Raw genomic sequence first — 21294 nt, forward strand, 5'->3', positions numbered from 1 at the left:
TAACAGCCGCTTTCATTGTCCGTCACCCACATCCCCTGCCTGCTTGTCAGCACAGAGCGACTTCTAAACAAATACGGGCACTAGTGAGAGACGGGAATGCCTTTCTTCCCCACTCAAGGAATTTCATGTCATGGTCATTAACAGGAAATAGAGGGAAGCATTCCACTGGAAGGAATTTATCTCTGTGGGATATAAAATTGTTGATTGAAAAAAAAATCCAAGTTCATTTTAAAAGTACAGAATTTTCCAAGTATGTCACAGGCTTCTGATACATTCATGTAGTTTGGAAAATTTTTGTCTTGATGTTCAGGAATTGAGAGTTTGGTAAGGCAAAATGTAACACAACATCTCTTTTGGGGCTGTTCCAAAACTTCCATTTGTAGGCTATCAGATTGACTGAAGGTAGAGTAGAACTTTTCCTTAACTTCAGTATCTGAGAGAGTCTTTGTCCTGGTTGGGTTTCTGGAGAAAGAAGGCAACCGCTCCAAAGATAAGATAATGACCACATTTAAAAATGCGAAGTGATGGAGAGTGTCTGACCCCATTGGCGGTGTTTCTTTGTGCCGCTGGGCTATTTGCATATCAGAACAGAGGTGGCTTGATGGTGAGGACACCCAAACCATATCTGGGCTACCTGTCATCAGAAGTGGTTCGTGTCTCTACATTGTGAGCAGAACAGAGTTCTTCATTCCTTCTTACATGAGTGGTTCTCAGCTGTGACTGTACATTGGCATCATCCGGGGAGCAGTCCCAACCCCTGAGATTCAGGCAGATGGTCTGAGTACAGCCAGGGCAGGAAAAATAGTAGAAACCTCTCGTGATTCTAAAGGGTGAGAGCCATGATGTAGACTCCAGCTGAGGTTTAGAGCAGTGTTCCCAAAACTTAAGCCAGCAGTGTTCCTCCTTTGCCAGGTCTTACCAGTTTTACGTACTTAAATATTTCTTTTTAAAATGACGTGGTACTTTTGTGTGCACATACAGCAAAGTGCACAGGAGCGTTAAGCGTATAGCTCTGTGAATTGTCGTACATGGAAAACCCATGCCGCCAGCATCCAGTCAAGAAAGAGAGTATTGCCAATACCCCAGAGTGCCCTTCATGTCTGCCCCCAATCTCCATTCTTCCTTCCTCCCCGCCCCCCCACATTAACAACTGTCTTGATTCTAACATTATGATTGTAGTTATGCCTGTTTTTGAACCTCATATACACAGTCATGCAGTATGTATTCTTCCGTGTTTGGCTTCTTTTCCACAAAGTTATGTTTGTGAGATTCATCAGTATTGTTGTATTTAGAATAATTCTTTTTCACTGCTCTGTGATATTCTATTGTGTGAATAAGCCACATTTAGGCATCTCTTCCACATTTGACGGATATTGGAGTTTTCCCAGTGTTTGATAGTCATGGACAATGCTGCTATGACCGTTACTGGCCATGTCCCTTGGTGCACACGCGCGCCCATACCTAGTGGGTATATACCTAGGAGCTGAATTACAGGGATACAGGATATTCATGTGTTCAACTTTAGGAGACGTCAGTTCTAAAGCATTTGTGTCAATTTATACTCCCATTCGCAGTGCAAACCTTCCTGCTGTTCTGCGTCCTCACCAACTCTTGGAATTGTCATCCTTTTAATTGTAACGATTCTTGAGGTTGTCGAATAGTATTTCATTGGTTTTTTTTTCTTTTTAGTTTGGAAATTTTCAAATGTACAAAAAGTGGTCAAATGCTGACCTTCCCACATGGTCTCATCACCAGGCTTCAGCTCATAGTTAATCTTGATTGATCTGCAGCCCCCATTATTCCCCTCCCAGATTCTTTTGAAGTTAATTGCAGACCTGCTTTTTCATCCATAAATATTTCAGTATGTGTCTCTGAAAAATAAGGACTTAAAGGAAACCCCATTGTACCACTGTCCTGCCTAGAATAAACAATATATTCCTTAGTATCATCAAATATCTAGTTAGTGTTCAAATTTCCAGTTGTCTTGTGTCACAGTGTGCTTTTTCTTTTTTGAAGATTTTTTTAATTATTGTTTGAATCAGGACACAATCTATCTGCATGATAGATTAGTTGATATGTGTCTTCTATCTTTTTAGCCTATGGGTTTTCCTTACATTTGTGTTCTTTCCTTGGGGCAAAACATGAATTTGCTGGAGACTGGGCTCACACCCAAGGGCTGGCAGAAAGGATCGCTGAGGTCTGTGGGCACATGTTACCTGGAAGAGGAAGGACAGAGCAAGTGTTGTGGGAAAGGCAGTCAGTGAGCTGGGGCCCTGTGGTGTAGTGTGGTGTGGTGGGAAGAAGCTGGTCTCAGAACCAGAAGACTTGCACGCTTGTCCCAGGTCTACCACGAGGGAGGAAAGGACCCTTTGCTCCAGTTCCCGGAGCTGACTTCCCCTCTGTAAAATGACCTAAAGAGTCCTCACTCTGGCTGTTTCACGGGGCTAGGTTGGGATGTGGTGGCACCTCCTCTTGTCCTCACGATACCAGTGCAGGATCAAATGAGGCAGTGACATGCAAGCCCTCCACAGACTGGCAGGAGGGCTGCTTCTGTGGGCTAAGAGGCTGCCACAGCCAGAGGTAAACCTATAAATAGTATGTTCCTACTGGTGTGGCCCGCGGCTTTCCTAAATGTAGGGACTCCTTCTGTACCCATCTTCAACTAGTATGACCCAAGGATGTTTTCCTCCTTGTCTTTGAACCGATGACATGTACAGTGACTTAAAATTATTTTCTTGTTGATGTAGAATTCTTGGAAAACAGATGCATTAGCTGTTAACTTACCTGTGGTGGGCATGGTTTCAGAGAAAGCCATTTGTATCTCTAGACTCAGACTTTAGGAATTTGGGAGAGTTTGTGCATGCGTGTGTGTGTGTGTGTGTGTGTGTGTGTGTGTGTGTGTGTGTGTGCGTGCGCTTTCAGAGCAACCGTGTTCAGTGGTATGCGTTTGTTTTCCTGTCTTAAGAAAACCTTTATTTGCAGGGTGTTTGGGTGGCTCAGTCGGTTAAATGTCCCACTCTTGATCTCAGGATGGTGAGTTCAAGCCCCTGTGTTGGGCGCCATGCTGGGTGTGGAGCTTACTTATAAATAGCTTACTTATAAATACATACATACATACATACATACATACATACATACATACATACAAAAATCTTAGCAGAGTTTAAAAAAAAAACAAAGAAAATCTTTAGTTATTAGTAATTATCATTGCTTTGTTAGAAAAACTCATGGGGCGCCTGGGTGGCTCAGCCGGTTAAGTGTTTTACTTTTGATTTTGGCTCAGGTCATGATCTCACGGTTCGTGGGTTCGAGCCCCACATAGGGCTTAGTGCTGACCATGCAAAGCCTGCTTGGGATTCTCTCTCTCTCTCTCTCTCTCTCTCAAGATAAATAAATAAACTTAAAAAAATTAAAAAAAATTTTTAACGTTTATTCATTTTTGAGAGAGAGACACAGAGCATGAGCAGGGAATGGGCAGAGAGAGGGAGACACAGAATCTGAAATAGGCTCCAGGCTCTCAGCTGTCAGCACAGAGCCCGACGCAGGGCTCGAACCCAGGAAATGTGAGATCATGACCTGAGCCGAAGTCAGATGCTCAACCGACTGAGCCACCCAGGTGCCCCAAACTTAAAAAAATGTTTAAAAGAAAAGAAAAACCCAATTTTCTTGTTGTTATTTTGATGTGTTATTAAAGCATTATATATATGTGTGTGTGTATGTATGTCGATACATACATACACACAGGAAGAAAACATAATCATAGGTATATAGCTCAGTGAGTTTTCATAAAGTCAGCATACTCATGTACCCTACACCCAGATCAAAAGACCAGTACTAGAACTCCAAAAGCTCCTTGTGCCCCCTCCAGTCACTCTTCCCTGCAGGGGCATGCCTGTGTTGACTTTGGAGGCAAAAAACCTTTGATCCAGATGAGGCCTGGGTTTCAGGGTTGGGGGTATCATGGTGGACCTGAGCTATTGCATCACATGGCAACTTCCTTAGAGATCTTAGGCATTACGGAGAATATGCAGAAGTATCTGTAGACAGATTTCTTAGGTATCGGATGATCTGCCTGATGGCACTCCCTTTCCCCTTGAGTATCTTCCTGCATTCATCCATTTTTGTGTGTGGCTATTGACTGTCTAGCAGAGGGGGAGTCAGGTCTCCAGAGTCCCCGCAATCCCATGTGTGAGTGCTGGGTGGGAGGCACAGGTTGCCATGGGAGTCATTGGAGGGTAAAGAAGAAGGGTGTGTCAGGCAAGCTTTCTAGAAGGAGTAAGTATTTCAGCTGGGGAGTTGGCAAAGCCAGAAAGGAGGGAAGAGTACTTTAGGCAGCAAAAACATTATATAAAAAGGCACTGAGACCATGTTGTAAAAATTAATTTGGTAACAATTCTTTGTTTGCCAACAACATTTATTGACTAGCTTATGTGGTTGATGTTTCGAACAAGGAGAGACATTTGCCTTCACTTATAATATTCTAATCTGAAAACTGTGAATGCTTTATTATAGGGCGAGGGGGGGTTGTTTTGGGGTTGTGGCCTTGGAAAACTTCTAGAACAACCCACTGCAAATGCTGAATGACAACTGGGTATTTCTTCTTGGGGTGTGCACCAAGGGTCAGTCAGAGGCCCAGAACATTTGGCAGGTCACATATCACTTGCTGTTGGCACGGACCTCTAATTAACATAGCATACCTAGCTCAGGTCTGTTGGTGACACAAGGGATGTAAGGAGTTATTCCATTGGTTCTGAAATTTTTTTTCAAGAATCAAAAACACAAGAAACAAGGGTATATGTAGTTGCTGCTCTAGTGGAGTAGAATGGTTGGGGTTCAGAAATTGGATTAGAGGCTAAAGCTCAATTTCACCCCCTTGGAGGTGGAACAGATGGCGGATACAATTTTGAGAATTGTAGCTTGTCTAATTAATTCTAGATTTGAACCGAGAAAGTCCCTTTGAAAAGTTGAAATAAAATTGTCTGCGTTCTGACTAGCTCCTCCGCTTTACAGTTACAGTATTTTCCTATCCAGCACTTTTCTACCCTTGGATATACATTATTAGTAAGGCTGACTTGTCAGTTGTTGTGACATGGAAGGTTTGTGGCTAAAAAGGCTATTAAGGACTTACATAAGAGAGGGAATACGAATCTGTGAGAGAGAGTTCTGCTTCTTCCTGGAGCTCACCTGCCGTCTCTTCCAGGGCTGCGGATAAAGGAGACCAAAGAAGTTTATGAAGGCGAAGTCACAGAGCTGACTCCGTGTGAGACAGAGAACCCCATGGGGGGATACGGGAAGACCATTAGCCATGTGATCATAGGACTAAAAACGGCCAAAGGAACCAAACAGCTGAAAGTGAGTATGTGTTTGTCCTCTGTTTTCTCTTGCCTCAGAATCTCTCCGCACTGCATGGCCTTGGGCAAGTGGCATAACCGCTCAGTGTCCCATTTTGCTCTGTGCGCTGTGGGTGATGATACGTCACAGGGCCGTTTGAGGATGTTTCGTGTACGGAGCAGTACCTAGAATAGGGCAAGTACACAGGGAGACTCAATAAAGATAGCTCTTGCTTTTCTCATTCACTCCTGTGAAACTGTGCATTAAGACATGAGCTGCGTGCCTGCCATCGTGTATCCTGTATTGTGACCATGTGTCAAAGGTCACGGGCCTGTCTCTGAACCTGTGGATTAATTTTTCAGATATCAGTGCCCATGCTTCCAGAAAGAAGCAGCGGTGACTAATCTGGTAAGAGTCGTGTAGGATGACGAATGGACGTCTCAAGGGGCCAAACACAGAATCCTGACTGCCAATTCCTTTTAGGAGTCAGGGCCCCGAAACCTATAGTAGCTTTAGCGGTTGGTTCTGCTCAGGCTACAGCTTTGTGGAGAAACCATAGTGGTGGCAGCGTGGGGCCCTCGATTATGCTCCTCAGACACTTGTCTGTCAACCTTGAGGATGCGGGTGGCAGGGGCACCTGGGGGAAGAGTGTGGTTTGGAGGCAGACAAAGTCTGAAAGAGAGACCAGCCTCTGCTGCTGACAGCGGTGTGGCTTTTGGCAAGTTACTTAATCTCTGAGCAGTAGTTTCTTTGTCTGTTAAATGGGGATAATGGTTGCCTATCTCATGGAGTTCTTAGAAGGATATAAAAGTTGTAGCTTTGGGTGTAGCCCCAGTTACCTAGGAAGTGGTAGCTGTTGATGTTACTGTGAGAGCCTTCAGTTAGAGAAATGGGACGATTGGGATTGTAGGTATTGTCTTATTGCTATTTATAATAAACAGTATTATAATAGTTATAAAAGCATTATAGCTCTTACTTACTGGATGTGTCAGGCCCCGGCTAAGTGCTTTAACAAATACTTCATTTGTTGTTATTTATAGCTTTCTACATGTGTATGTGCCACGTGTATAGTTTCCCTCATGTTACAGATAAGGGAACTGAGCCTGCATAAAGAGGTTAATAAGGAGGTGTCCTAGGGTCCTACAGCCTGTTAAGAGGGAGAGCAGACTCTGCATCCCAACTGTTATGTTGTCCCTCCAACTTGCTGTGTGACCTTCAGGAGTCAGTTGAGCTCTCTGGGCCTCTGGGTGCCCATCTGTGAACTGTGGTAGGTTGACCATATAATGTCTCCATCTTCGTTCTCTTCTGCGATTTTATGGTTCTTTGATCCTGTAAGGTGGTTTCTTGGTCACTGCTTTATGGAGATCATAAAAATGTCACTTCTTCAGAGGGTCATTTTTCTTTTTCCTAACAGGGTTTCCATCTCAGGAGGTTGCCTCTGCAAATATCTCTTTTAAACCTCCCCCTCATCTCTCCCATTCTGTATTAATTAGATTTCTTAGTAGGATCTGCCGCCTTTCCAGTAATTACATCTTCAGTCAATTCATCTGGGAAATTAACCGATATTAAAGTGCTTAAGGCAAAAAAAAAAAAAAAAAAAAAAAGGACCCCTCCCCATTGTAGGATAGCTGAAGTCAGGCCTGCCGTTTACATTCCTGCCCTCCATCAGGCCACTTTGCACAGTTTCTTCAAGAAAATAACAGAAGCGGGGCACTTGGGTGGCTCAGTCAGTTAAGCATCCAACTCTTTTGTTTCAGCTCAGGTCATGATCTCGCAGTTTGTGAGTTTGAGTCCCACGTCGGGCTCTGTGCTGACAGCAGGGATCCTGCTTGAGAGTCTCTATTTCCCTCTCTCCCTGCCCCTCCGCCACTTATGCTGTCTCTGTCTCTCTCCAAATAAACAAATTAAGCTTAAAAAAAAAAGAAAGAAAATAACACGAGAAAGAAAATAAATTTTTCTTTTTCCCTGATGAGTACTTCTAGCTCCTTTGAGCATATGTACAAAATACTTGGACAAACAGAGCTCAAATAGTTGGTGTAGGGGGGCGCCTGGGAGGCGCAGTTGGTTAAGCATCTGACTTCAGCTCAGGTCATGATCTTGCAGTTCGTGAGTTCAAGCCCCGCATCAGATTCTATGCTCACAGCTCAGAGCCTGGAGCCTGCTTTGGATTCTGTGTCTCCCTCTTGCTCTGTCCCTCTCCTGCTCGTGCTCTGTCTCTCTCAAAAATAAATAAAGATTTAAAAAATTAAGAATAAAAAAGAGAAATAGTTGGTAGAGGTATTGATTTGTGAAGGAGAATACCGTATTTGCCATCGTTATCACGTACCTGCCTTGTGCCAGGCCTGTGTCATAAGCTCTGCTCCTTGTGCTCTAGGAGGTTACCAGGCCTCACCACGCCAGTGACACAAAGCCCCGAGTTTGTTCCTGTGGTTACTGTCTCTAACAGCTTTATTGAGATTTAATTTTAAATAAAATTCACTCATTTTAAGTGTACAACTCTAGGAATTTTAATCTACTTACAGTGGTACAACCATCACCACTGTCCAATTTTAGAACATTTTCAGCACCCCAAAAGAAACCTCATGCCCATTGACAATAGTGCCCATTCCCACCCACACCTCCTGGCAACCACTAATCCATTTTCTGTTTCTGTGTATTTGTCCTTTCTGAACATTTCATGTAAATGGAGTCATACAAGCATGTGTGCTTTTGTGTCTGGGTTCTTTCACGGAGTCCTAGATTTTTACTCTTTAATTTTGAGACAAAGTTTTTTTCGCATTATAAAATATAAAGTTTAACTGAGAAACAGGTGTCCTTGAAGTTTAACAGAGAGAAACTTCCTATTTTTTTTTTAGTTTATTTATTTTGTGAGAGAGAGAGAGAGAGCGCGCACACATGAGCAGGGAGGGGCACGCAGAGAGGGAGAGAGAGAATCCCGAGCAGGCTTCATGCTCAGCACGACGCGGGGCTCAATCCCACAACTCTGGGATCATGACCTGGGCCGAAATCAAGTCAGACAGACGTTTCACCAACCAGGTGCCCCAAGAAACTTATGTTTAAATCCTGACTGCTGACAAAAGATGCTGTCCTAGAATATTAACATCAAAGGTAGCCTGAATCTGGATGATCTGGAGAAAAGCAGCAGTCTGCAAAATACGCTCCTCTCCTTTTCTGGAGATTTAAGCAGGCAGGTCCGAGAACAGACATGGATTTGAATTAAAAGGCCTGGGAAAGATCCTGGTTTGTGTTTCCCTTTGGATATTTACACCTGGGTGCTGCTGTGTACATGAGGAAACTGAGGCTCAGAGAGCCTTGTCTAAAATCACGACCACAAAGTGCCAGCCGTAAAGAGCAAGCAGGTTCCAGCAGGTGCTTCCTTGCAGGAAGTTCCACCCCCACCTGAGGTGAGGAGGAGAAGAATTGAAGCATGGAGAGCAACCCCAAAAGGGGGCGTTAGGGCCTGTGGTCCCCTGGACAGCGTAGACCTCACCTAAAAGCAGTCAGTCATATTTACCATTTTGCGACCTCAGGAGTAAAAGGAAGGAGAATTCTAGATCTCCCCTCGTGCTCTCCTTGGGTGCCCTCACTCTCCTGCTATCTCTAGGACACACATCCCCAAAGCCAGTGTTCTCCTATATCCACTCACACACACACGCACACACACACGCGCACAAATATACTTTCTCCATATAGTCATGAGGTAGCTACAAGCCTCTTGTAGAAAGGTACCTTACGGTGAGTTGGAAATAAATATTGTATTACAGTTCTCTGAGCCCCATGTTTTTGGGTTTTTTCTTTTTTTAAAGCTGGATCCCAGCATTTTTGAAAGTTTGCAGAAAGAGCGAGTAGAAGCTGGAGATGTGATCTACATCGAAGCCAACAGTGGGGCTGTGAAGGTGATGCTATGACTGGTTTGCGCGAGGAGGCCTGGGTTACAAGGGGGTTGTTTTCTTCAGGGGGTGCGGGGTGCGGGAGGGGGCTGGCATCTGGCACGATGCTGATGGAAGGTCAGCAGTTGCCCCTTTAGGTTTAATAAAGTTTGCTTTCCCTTTATCTTCCTGCTTTAACCTTCTCATGATTAAAACAGACAGTCTGTTCGAAAAATACTAAAACCTGCGTAGAGGGGGAGTACAGGGTGAGAAAGCAAAACAACTGTAGTCATTTTCAAATTGAAATGTGCAGCGTATTTAATCTTCCTTTTATCTCTTTGGTATTTTCTTCCCAAGATATATGCATGTGGAAGGGGATGCTGCATTAGTTGGCATTCTTTTTATATCTGATTTTCAGTGTCCTGTACAGTGTTCCTCACTGTTTAATGGATGAGCATAATACTTCATATCATACGATAAATCACCCACCTACAAAAGAGTCTGAACAGCTCCCTCCGTCTCCAGTTAATCTACTGGATTTGCCCTTTATCAGGAATTGCATACAGTTAAAAGAAAGAGAGGGGGGAAAGATTCTTGGAGAAAGTATCAGGTGTTTTTCAACTGGGTTTTTGGAGCCCAGTGATGAGCAGATAGCTTCCTTCTCTTGGCAGCAGGGGAGTGGGGCATATTTGGAGTTTGTCAAGTAGGCTGTCAGGCCTGCGGTTGGGAACTGAGACTTTTATCTCACTTAGCACTGTGCCATTTGGGGACTTGGCAGTGAAAACTCACCAGGCACTCGGGTTTCTCTCTTTTTGCAGAGGCAGGGCAGGTGTGATACCTACGCCACAGAATTCGACCTTGAAGCTGAAGAGTATGTCCCCTTGCCAAAGGGGGATGTGCACAAGAAGAAAGAAATCATCCAGGATGTGACCTTGCATGACTTGGATGTGGCCAATGCACGGCCCCAGGTGCTGCCTCGATGCCGGTGTGACCTGGCACACGAGCCCTTTTGTGTGTGCACGGAAGCCCTGGGAATGAATTGTCAGACTCTTGCTGCCCGTTTCTTAGGGCAGACGGTCCTTTTCTATCTGTGATGTTCAGCAATTAACATCGACATGAGCTACGAGCGACTCCTTTGTTCCAATTCAAATGCTCTAGTCACAGATGATTTCGGGTGTATTGTTTCTTATCCCAGCCAAGCCTCTGGCCCTGAGCTAGCCAGCTTCTTCTGTGGCTTCTCTCCAGTATCGGGCTCACGCTCATGCCTGGGATTCTCTGGGTGTTAACGGTGGAGGGCAGGAGTGTTCTTTGAGACCTTTGCAGGATTTCAGAAAGCCCGACAAAGCCGTGTCTTTCCCCCTGCTTAGCAGAATCTTCACTGTTTCCGCTTTGAGCAGGAATTGTGTCTGCTCCTCACGTCGACAAGATGGATACTTATGCCTTGACTGATAAACATGGGGGGAATATAGTATGACTTTATGACATCTCTGGGAAATGTGTGATTTTAAAACCCCACCCCTTCCCTGCTGCTGGTCTTTCAGTTCGATTTCCTCTTGATCTTAAGAGAGTCCACCTCCTCACCAGCAGGGAATAGACTTTCTAACTTGAAATTTGACCCTTGGTGTTTTGCCCCTTGGAGCCTTGGCCAAGAGATTGGTGAAGAATTGTCTCGGACCTCCAGGTCCCTCAGTGTTAGAATGGCTGTCCCCAAACCAGCCTCCTGGGAGTGTTTGCCTTAGTTAGAGTGTTTGGCCAAGAGTTGGGAGTCAGGGATTATATTACTCCGACACTAATGAGCTCAGCCAGTTAGTCCCTCTGTGTCCCCGGGTTTTCCGTGATTTAGGGCTATCTGGTTTTGAGTTCCCTCCTCTGTGAAGAAGGCATTATAGTTCTTGTCCCACAGGATCAAGTGTTGTAGGTTCTCAGGAAACATTTGCTACATTTTACAGCTGAACATTTAGCGAGCACCTCTGTGTCGCAGGGCGTGGCAACAATGGGATCTCTTAATCCCGTGCAGGTGACAAAACAGCACCTCTTGCTGATGGCACTGGGAGGGGCTGGGGGGACGGTCAGCCGTGGGCAGGTGGTGAGCAGCTCCAGACCAGGACTACGTTAATGTGACTGTGTAGTCGAGTCTAGTAAGGAGACACAGGAACGTAGATAAGTATGTCCTAACGCTTCCTTCCACAATCCCTGTGTCCCCAAGGGAACCAGAGCATCGGCAGAGGGCAGGGGCCTTTGACCTGAACTTTACGGGTAACTGGCGCTTCCCAGAAAAGAGATGGTGCTTCCTGGCAGGTGAACTAGAGTATGCCAAAGCACGGAAAGAACGTGGGTGTTCAGAGGAGGGTACAGTCCTGTGTGGCTAATCAGGGAGTGCTGATTGGAAAGGAAATGGCTGGAGAGGGAGACTAGGCCAGGCCCCACAGCTGGTACTTCCCACGAAGGGTTTTGCTCCTTCTTGCAGGCCGAGGGGAGCCTCTTAAAATTCCCTCTGTTTGGACGCTCCTCACGCTTTCCGTTGTGGGGGAGGGGTGGGAGAAGCGGTCTGGCTTCTCCACGCCTCAGGACCCTGTGTCCAGTTGACAGTGGTAACTGGTGTGATGGAGGTGGTGACGATGAGACTTCTGCAGGTGCCTTAGAGAGCGGGACTGACTGTGTAAATCTTCTGTTTTGCAGGGCGGACAAGACATCCTGTCTATGATGGGCCAGTTAATGAAGCCAAAGAAGACCGAAATCACAGGTAAGAGAAATAGTAAGGCCTGTGAGCAAGATGCTGAGCTGTAGGGCCCTGGATTCTGGCATAGCGTGAGAGGCTTTTCGAGTGAATCCCCGGACCTGAGGAAATGCCTTGGGACAGGTTCTTTCTTCCTCTTCATTCAGAGCCTGACCAGCCCGTGGCTGCTTTAGACAGTTGTAAATAAAGCACACTGTGTGCTGTCTGGCCCCAAGTGCTAGCACGGCCTCCTGGATGCACTTAGTATCCTTGCACTCGTCTGTGAGATGGGGGCTGTCACAATCTCCTGTCCCTTTGAGGTCCCAGAAACGTGGGTTGTATCGGGCCAGCCGTGCAGGACAGCTCCTGCCGGAGCACCCCGAGCACGGCAAGCCCCGCCGCCTTAGTTCCCTGCAGCCACCCCACAGCTCCCAGCCTGTCCCGCTCAGCCTTCTGGGCCCTTCCCAGAGTTTGGCAGGGATGTCGCTGCTCCCTTGTGGACCTTGGGTGTCCTCTCTTCTCACCCTGGTGAGGACCCTGCCTCTCCTTCTCACCTGGTACGTCCCTCTTTTTTCTAATTACCACCTATGGCTCTGTCACCTTGAAAGGTTTTGTTTCACGTTAGCCCATGGAATGATCTGAGACCTTTCTATCAGAGTTGCCAAGACCAGTGTCTGTGCTGTAATCATTTTCACCATGCCTCCTCTTCTGACCAGCCCTGCCTCAAGGCTCTGGTGGCAGATGTGGCATCTGATCTTCCTTTTCTGTGTTTGTGAGCTGCTCCCTCCTGATGCTAGTGCAGGGGCTGGGCAGGAGAATGAGAACCGTGACCTTAGATGGTCCTCTTTGACGCTGAGAGCCCCGCCCCTCTAGATCTCTGAAGTGGGACCTTTCCTCAGAGCCTGCAATTCTCCCAGATTTCCTGCCAGAGAGGCTTGTGAGAGGCCTGTTCACGCACCCTGTTCCTTCGCCTAGGCACTTGATTGAAAGTTAATTAACCTAAGCTTTGTCTACAGGGCCAAAAGAAAGGGTCATTTCCCGAGTGCAGAATGGAAAAATTTGCATATGAAAACTCACTTCACGCAGGGCTCCCCAACTCTGGGATGTGGCAGGGCACTAGGTGGGTGGATGTGAGCAATAAGGCAAAAGGTGAGAAGTGCGACTGGGGGGGAGATGTGTGCCCTTGTGAAGACATGCAAAACTCAAAGCCATTTACAGACTTAACAGGACATGTTGGCAGGGGAAGCTGCCAGTTCTGTGACTTCTACGTGGTGATTATCCCTATTTTCAGATGATGGCACTGAAGCGGGGATGTAACCTGACAAAGGTCACACAGCCAGCAGTAAAACTGGGCTCCACACTTGGGTTTGGGTCAAATTTGGGGGGGGGGGTGAGGAGAAAAGGTGACCACTCCCGCCACCTGACCTTGCCTGTCTACTCCTGCTCTCTCCTAGACAAACTTCGAGGGGAGATTAACAAGGTGGTGAATAAGTACATCGATCAGGGCATCGCTGAGCTGGTTCCAGGTGTGCTCTTTGTTGATGAAGTCCACATGCTGGACATCGAGTGCTTCACCTACCTGCACCGGGCCCTGGAATCTTCTATCGCCCCCATTGTCATCTTTGCATCCAACCGAGGCAACTGTGTCATCAGGTAGGGTGGCTACCTGCCAGCCATGAGGCTTTTTCACCCTCCGTCTGGGTTCGTGTTTTCCTCTGGGATCACTTTAAACCCGTAACATCATGAGTGGGGATGGAGATGAAGGAGGTCACGTTCATTTCGAGAGAAACCTGTCAAAATGGCCTCTGCCTTCACAGGTAGTTCATTCATCAGCCTCATACCATCATGGCCATCAAAGGCAATAGTCACCCTGTTGCTGAATATGAGGGCCTCCCACATGGTCTCTGGGGCTATGGTGTGGTGTGATTTGGTCCTTCAATTGGAGTGGGCAGAGATCAGGTCAGACAGGCTGGCCTCCAGTGGTCTTACATATGTTGACTTCTATTCTCATACTAGCTGTGGGCAGTAAGTATTTTTGGCTTCATCTTTTAGATAAAGAAACAGAATGGCAGAATAACTTGCCCCTGGTCATAAAGATAGTCCGAGGACCCAGATCTTTCTGATAATGAAACCAGTATTTTCTCTCTATCCCAGATCTTCTTGGAGCCACACTGGCGCCTGCACCCACTCCCAACCCCTTTGGCCTGCTTTTGGGAAGGGGGTAGATGTTCAGGCCCGGAAGGCACATGCCCACATGGTGCTCCACCCTGCCAGGGCTGGGACCGGGGACTTTCTTGAGGTTCTTTTTCTCCTGATTACTCTGGAAGCTTATGAGCCCCTGAGAACAACACACTGTCTTCCTAGCTCTCAAGGGCCCTGGACTTGGTCGTTTTCTTGTTCTTTTGTTTGAATGTTGGGGCCTGGTCCCAGCAGTGCTGGGGCGTGAAGCAGGGTGGCAAGGAGCCCTTTTGAAGCCTGCAGCGAAGTCGTGTGGGTAAACAGAGCCCTGGAGGCTGCCAGCTCCTGGCAGCAGGGCTGGTAGGAAAGAGACCCTCAGGCCCATGACTGTCTCAGCACAGAGCTGGAGCCAAACCAAGTGAGGAACCCAAATTGCTGATTCACCTAGACTTGCCTCTGAGTGATGGCGGGTCAGATCCAGGCATTTAGCTCACTCTTGACGGAGAAGCTTTGTCTCCATTGAGATTGTTCAGAAGCTGTGCGGCTGGCTATGGGGCAGCTCCCCTCTCAGGTGATCACTCTGGCTCCGAATTAGGATTTGTGAGTGTGATTCAAGTTCATGTGGCAGCAGCCTGTAGTCCCTCTTTAAATCCCTGTAATGCTGTCTTGACAAGATTATCATCACAGGTGTTTTCTGCATCCTTGGGAAGAAGGCAGCTTGTTCCAGGGCTGGGCCAGCCATTGGTGAGAGGAGCTGGCTACCTGGGCAGCTTCTGGAAATGGGGATGTGGCCTGGTGCCCGGTGAGCCTGGCATCCCTGCTGCACAGACCCTGTAGGTTTGCCGGACTTTGCATGCTTTGGGGAGGCCTGGCTTCGGTTTGAAAGTTGGTGAAAGGCTCAGCCTGGAGTGATGGCTCCCCCTGCTGGGGACTGCTAACAAGCTCCTCTCCCTTACGGCTGAGCAGCCTGGCAGCTTCTGACAGGAGCAGAATCCCTTAGGACTCAGAGTACCTTCTCTCAGACCCAACCCGTTCAGAAAAAGAGCGCACGGTGAGGCAGCTCTGATCTCAGAACATGCCCAATGGGCATGGAGCTCTGGTCCGCCTGACACCTGGGATACTTGGCCTCAGCCCCTCCAGACTGATTTCATCAAGGGCTGCTAGAGGTTGTGGCTGCCTGCTGCCACCAGACCACAGTCACCCACCTGGGAAAAAGATGCTCGGGGTGTGAAGCTCTCTGCTGGGGCCACCAGAGTTGGGGTGTATGCTCTCGAAGCGGGTTGTGGTGTAAGCCCTAGTAGGAATTTTGTTGTCGTGGTGTTGATAATAATAGTGTCAAATTAGCAACAATAAAAATAATAGCTAACGTGTATCGAGGAGTCCTTCTGTGCACCAAGCACAGAAGTTCACACCTCAACTTACTGAGGAAGGGACTGGTTCTCACCGTTCAGATGAGGACACTGAGGCTCCACCAGGATGGGGGACTTGGCTAAGGTCATACAGCACAGAAGGAAGGCTGGGATTTGAATCCAGTGTTGATTGAGTTTAAATGTGAAATGATGAAATTTCTGGAACGTTGGCACAGTGTTGGCAATATCTGACTTGCTTCCCAGCAGACTTTTTCCTAGAGGGGTGCAGTTGAGCCTCCTTGCCCTTGAGACCCTCTGTGACCTCCAGAGCTCAAAAGAAAAGGGAAGAGGAGGAAGCGCCCAGTAACTGAGGGCTTCCTCTGTGCCAGAAACTGTCCAAAGTACTTGACATGGGTCATCCCATGTAGTCTTGGGCATCTGACAATCCTGTGAGCGGGTGATGTTATTTCCAGGTGCACACGGGAGGTGACATGAGTGGGCCACAGGCCTGAGGGTCGGCTGGCTCCAGAGCTCCTGCTACCCCTGTTCTCCTGTGTTGCTTCTGGTCAGTGTGTGTGTGTGTGTGGGAGGGGGGGTGGTAGGTTGAGCTGGTGCAACGAGCCTTGACCACCGCCAATGAGTGGCCCCCTCGTCCTCTAGGTCATGGCTCCCTGTGCACAGGGGAGGGGGAGCCATTCCTACAGCAGCATCTGGCACTAGGTTTCTTCCTTGAGGCCTTAGGCTCCTCCTGGGAAGAGATGACACCCCTGGGTCCCCAAGGAGGTGCACCTGTACTGCTGTGCCTTAGCTCCACCCTCCCTTGCTTCCCTAAGAAGTCCCCTCTGTGCCAGGACCCTCAGCCATTAAAGGAGAGCCTGACCTTCATCCCAGCTCCCAAAACTTGGGAGGTCTTCTTTTCTTGTGGGGAAGAGCCCCCTGGGGCTAAGAAGTCTTCAGAGGAGTTTCTCTCCACTTTGTTGCACCAAAGAGCAAGACTTAGGAAACAGCGTGGTCTCCATTCTGTGTATTCCTGTGGCAGAAAATGGCAATTTTAAAAAAATGTTTATTTATTTCTGAGACCGAAAGAGACAGAGCATGAGTGGGGAGGGGCAGAGAGAGAGGGAGACACAGAATCAGAAGCAGGCTGCAGGCTCTGAGCCCGACGTGGGGCTCACACTCACAAACCGTGAGATCATGACCTGAGCCAAAGTCGGTCGCTCAACCGACTGAGCCACCCAGGTGTCCTAAAATGGCAATTTTTTAAGAAAACAGCTTTATGGAGATAGAATTCACACACAACATAATTCACCTATCTAAAATGTACAATTCAGGGGTTTTTAGTATATTCACAAAGTCGTATAACCATCACCACTATCTGTCTTAGAGTATTTTCATCACCACAGCAAGCAGTCCTATGCCAATCAGCAGTTACCTGCCATGCCTCATCCCCCAACTTAGTTTCCCTCATCACCCTTCCCCACAGCCCCTGGCAGCCATTCATCTACTTTCTGCCTCTGCATTTGCCTTCTCTAGACATTTCATATAAACTTCGCCATACAATCTGTTTTCTTTTGTGCCTGGTTTCTTTGACTGGGCATAATGTTTACAAGGTTCATCCATGTTGTAACATGTGTCAGTGTTTTTTGGTCTTTAAGGCTGAATTGTATTCCATACTGTGGAATATTTAATAGCACATTCACCCATTCATTAGGTGATGGACATTGGGTTGGTTGTTGGGTTGTTTTTACTCATGGCTATTATGAATAATGCTGCCATGAACACTTGTGTACAACTTTTTATGCAGACTTAGGTTTTTATTCTCTTGGGTACCTACCTATGAGTGGAATTATTGGGTCAGATGGGAACTCTTTTTATTTTTTTTTAAGTTTATTTATTTTTGAGAGGAAGAGAGAGAGAGAGAGAGAGAGAGAGAGAGAGCGAGCGAGCGAGCGAGCAGGGGAGGGGCAGAGAGACAGGGAGAGAGAGAATCCCAAGCAGACCTCGCACTGTCAGCATGGAGCCTGACACAGGGTTTGAACTCTGGAACCGTGAGATTGTGACCAGAGCCGAAATCAAAGAGTCAGACACTTAACCAATTGAGCCACCCAGGCGCCCCCAGATGGGAACTCTTTTTAACCTTTCACGGAACTGCCAGACTGTTTCCACAGTGGCTACACCATTCACCACTACACAGCAGTGTCTGAGGGTTTGTTTCTCCACATCTTTGACAACACTTGTTACTGTCTGTCTTTTATTTTATAGCTTTCCAAGTGTGAAGTGGTGGCTTACTGTGGTTTTGATTTGCTTTTCCCTGGTGGCTACTGATGTTAAGCATCTTTTCATGTGCTTATTGATCATTTGTACCTCTTCTTGGGAGAACTGTCTATTACTGTCCTTGCCACTTATCTTATCCAGGTGATTTGTCTTTTTATTAGTGAGTTGTAAGATTTATGTGTTCTGCACAGTAGACCCTTACCAGATGTATGATTTGCAAATATTTCCTCCCATCCTGTGGGTTGGGTTTTTTTTGTTGTTGTTGTTGTTGTTGTTGTTTTCCAGTTTCTTGATGGTGTTTTTATGTTTTGATGCAATTCAGTTTTTCTGCTTTTTTTTTTTTCATTGCTTGTGTTTTTAGTCTCATCTGTGAGAAACCATTGCCTAATTTAAGGTCACAAACATTTACATCTGTGATCTCTTCTAAGCATTCTATAGTTTTAGCTCTTAGGTTTAGGTTTATGATCATTTGTAGTGAATTTTGTGTTTGGTCAAGGAGGAGGCCTGTCCAGCTTCAGTCATTTGCATGTGGATGTCCATTTGTCCCAGGACCATTTATTGAAAAGACTTCTTTTTTCATTGAATTGTCTTGGCAGCCTCTTCAAAAACTCAAATGGTTTTCTTCGTAGCACTGTTTCTGTGTCCACTGAGCCAGGGTTCAGTGTGCTTATGGGGATTACCCTTCACATTACCAGAGAGGTGTCCTTCACTGCACTTCCTGTCATCAGAAAAGCTTTGTGTTATCTGTGTCCCCGCAGTTACAGGGTTATATAAAGAAGCAGTCAGGCAGTGGTTCTCAGCTGGGGACATTTTTACTTGTCACAACTCATGGTGCTACTGGCATCTAGTAGGTAGAGGACAGGGATGCCACTGAAGATCCTGCAATGCACGCGATAGTCCCCTACAAAAAATTGATTTGATCCGAAATGTCAAAAGCGTCGCAGTGGAGGAGTTCTGAGTTGTAGTAAGAGGGAAGCATTCACAAATGAGTCAACCATTTACACTTGTAGGTGTAGCTATAGGATAAATAGAAGTGCAGTTACCTTGTTCTTGCAGATACACCATATTGGATTTGAAGGAGAATTAGGCGTCTGGCGTCACAGCCCAAAATCGTGTGCCTGGAAGAGGCACAGCGTTAACACCATTTGAACAGTTGTCAAATGGCCTAATGGTGAAATCAATATCAGGCTGGGGCCAAAGCCAGAAATGAGCCTCTGGGTATAAGAATAAATCTGCAGTTTTAGCCAAATGTAGTTATTACAGCTTATTATTAGCAATTTCATAATCTAATAGTGCAATTATGGCAGCCTTGTCAAACGGTGATTGCTCTGCACGGAGAGCTCCTTCTGGGCTCACCACCTGGGCAGGAGCTGGTAAGTAGAGGCTTCCGTTCCTGGCCCACTTAGTGTGATGGACTCTTTTTGCAGAACAGAATTCCAGAAACCATTTTTCACTAATAAGTTTTCTAAAAGAAACTTTGTACCTAAGATTCGTAGCTTGGACAAATGTTTTGGCTTTAATTCCTAAAAATGCTTAGCAGTCTTTAAACAGACTTTTTTGTTTAAATTTTTAGTTTTGTGGACTCAAAACTATAAGAATTTTTTTCCTTTTTTTTTTTTTTGCATAAAAAAATCAAATTAAATGTTAAAAAATCAGAAATAATTTGAAAAAAAAAACAAAAGAATGGTGCAGATCAACCGAAAAGAGTTCTATGTTTTGGTGAGCACATTTATTGGAAGGGTTGGAGAAAAATAAAAATGCCCTTTAGCTTGAGAATTTGTGGGTTCTCTGCAAATCGACTCCTTTCAGGAGTGGAGGAGGAATCCTTGGTTCTTTCTTCATACCCAAATTTACGCAGTTTTCTCTTTTGAGTGTCTTCTGTAGTTAAGGAGGCACTCCTTCCTACAGACTCTCCTATGTCCCGTGGTCAGTTCTTTGTTTCAGCCAACTCTCAGTGGTTGGGCAACTACTACACCACCATCTTCCCGGACAAAGAGCATCGGAATATTCCGTTTCTCCGATTTATGTCTCTTTGCATGTGTCCTCATCAGTTTCTGTAGTAGTCGCCGTCTCTCCCACATCTCCTGATACCATATTTAAATGTTGAACATAAGCATATAATCTGCCTCGAAGCTCTCTGTCATTTCTCATCTTTGTGTAAGGTCACATGTCCAGGCTGAGCCTGCGGAGACCCAGGGGCTCTTCTGAGGTGCTGGGGATTTGCTGCTGGTCCACTTGTCCACCGTGGGTCAAGTCCCTATGAGAATTCTTTTTTTTTAAGTTTATTTATTTAGAGAGAGAGGCGAGTGAGGTGGGGGCGGGGCACAGAGAGAGAATCCCAAGCAGGCTCCATGCTGGCAGTGCAGAGCCTGATGCGAGGCTGGATCCCACAAACTGAGATCATGACCTGAGCCGAAATCAAGAGTCAGATGCTTAACGTACTTGAGCCGCCCAGGCACCCCCTCCACGAGAAATTCTTAGTGCACTGTTATAAATACTGTTCTTTTGAAGTTTAATTAGGGAGTACTTCATCTTTTCCTCTAACCGTTTCTTCTTTATACTTTCTATGTTTGTTATTATATCTGAATGGAAAGTTATTTACCACAAGTGTTACAGAATTTGGGATATCTTAACATGGCAAAGTTGAGATCTTTTAAAGAGTTCCCGAGACTTCCCAAGAGAAATCCAAAGTAAGACTTAAAAAAACTGAACTTGCAGCCTAAACAGAATCAGATACTTCAAAATTAATTGTAGTTTTACTTTTGCATGTGAAGATTGCAAGCATACCAAATACTGAGATTTGAATCATGATAGAATTTACTCTTTATAATTCTTCCTTGTTACTTTGGAAATCTTTTTTTGGTGGAAAAGATTTGTTTTCTCTAAAGTTACCTTAATATTTATATTTGCTGTTAGTTGACTTCCCTATTTATTTTGAAAGGTCTTAATTGTTTTTTCATATTAGATTTAACAATTATTCCTTAAGGATAGCATTTTATTCTTTCTTTGAATTGTTTGTATTTGAGAAAATGTATATAACGGAATTTGCAATTTTAGTTACTTTTGAGTATACAGTTCAGTGGCACTAATTGCATTCACAGAGTCGTACAACCATCCCACCACCCGTCTTAAAAACTTTCCCATGTCTCCAGACAGAAACTCTGTACCCATTAACCAGTGAGTCCCATCATCCCCTTCCCCGAGCCCTTGGTAACTTCTACTCTACTCTGTGTCTATGAATTTTCCTTTTCTAGGTATTTCCTACCAGTGAGATCCTGCAGTATCTGCCCTCTTGTGACTAGCTTCTTTCACTTAGCATCCTGTTGTAGTGTGCATCAGAACATTTTATTCTTGCAATGATAAATATACATTTATACTTCGACTGACGACCTGATAGAATTTCAACACAAAGATTTCTTCACTAAAGTTGTATTTCTTGAATGTTCACTTATGTTTGAAACTGAATACTCTGATGTTAACAGCTAAATCCAGATGACCTTCCTTGTTCTTTGTTCTGTTGATGAGTTATGACCATGGACTCTGCAGCCTGGCACAGGTTTAGGGACGCAGGAACAGC

The 21294-nt window shown here is 45.9% G+C and overlaps 1 protein-coding gene and 1 pseudogene across 2 annotated transcripts in view; one reads left to right on the forward strand and one right to left on the reverse strand.

The window, feature by feature from the left end:
- The window catches only part of RUVBL1 (RuvB like AAA ATPase 1), a 44186-nt gene that overhangs the window by 16089 nt on the left and 6803 nt on the right, over positions 1-21294 (forward strand). Inside the window, exons 4-8 of one of the 2 annotated variants that reach the window (XM_003982556.4) lie at positions 5201-5352; positions 9138-9227; positions 10019-10168; positions 11880-11943; positions 13371-13569. In XM_003982556.4, the coding sequence (XP_003982605.1) occupies positions 5201-5352; positions 9138-9227; positions 10019-10168; positions 11880-11943; positions 13371-13569 (655 nt within the window). The remainder of the gene's footprint in view (positions 1-5200; positions 5353-9137; positions 9228-10018; positions 10169-11879; positions 11944-13370; positions 13570-21294) is intronic. The other variant, XM_019825151.2, reaches the window with a different exon arrangement.
- On the reverse strand, positions 19437-20888 carry LOC102901964 (annotated as a pseudogene).

The sequence above is a fragment of the Felis catus genome, chromosome A2, assembly GCF_018350175.1.
Source record: "Felis catus isolate Fca126 chromosome A2, F.catus_Fca126_mat1.0, whole genome shotgun sequence".
NCBI classification, from domain to species: domain Eukaryota; kingdom Metazoa; phylum Chordata; class Mammalia; order Carnivora; family Felidae; genus Felis; species Felis catus.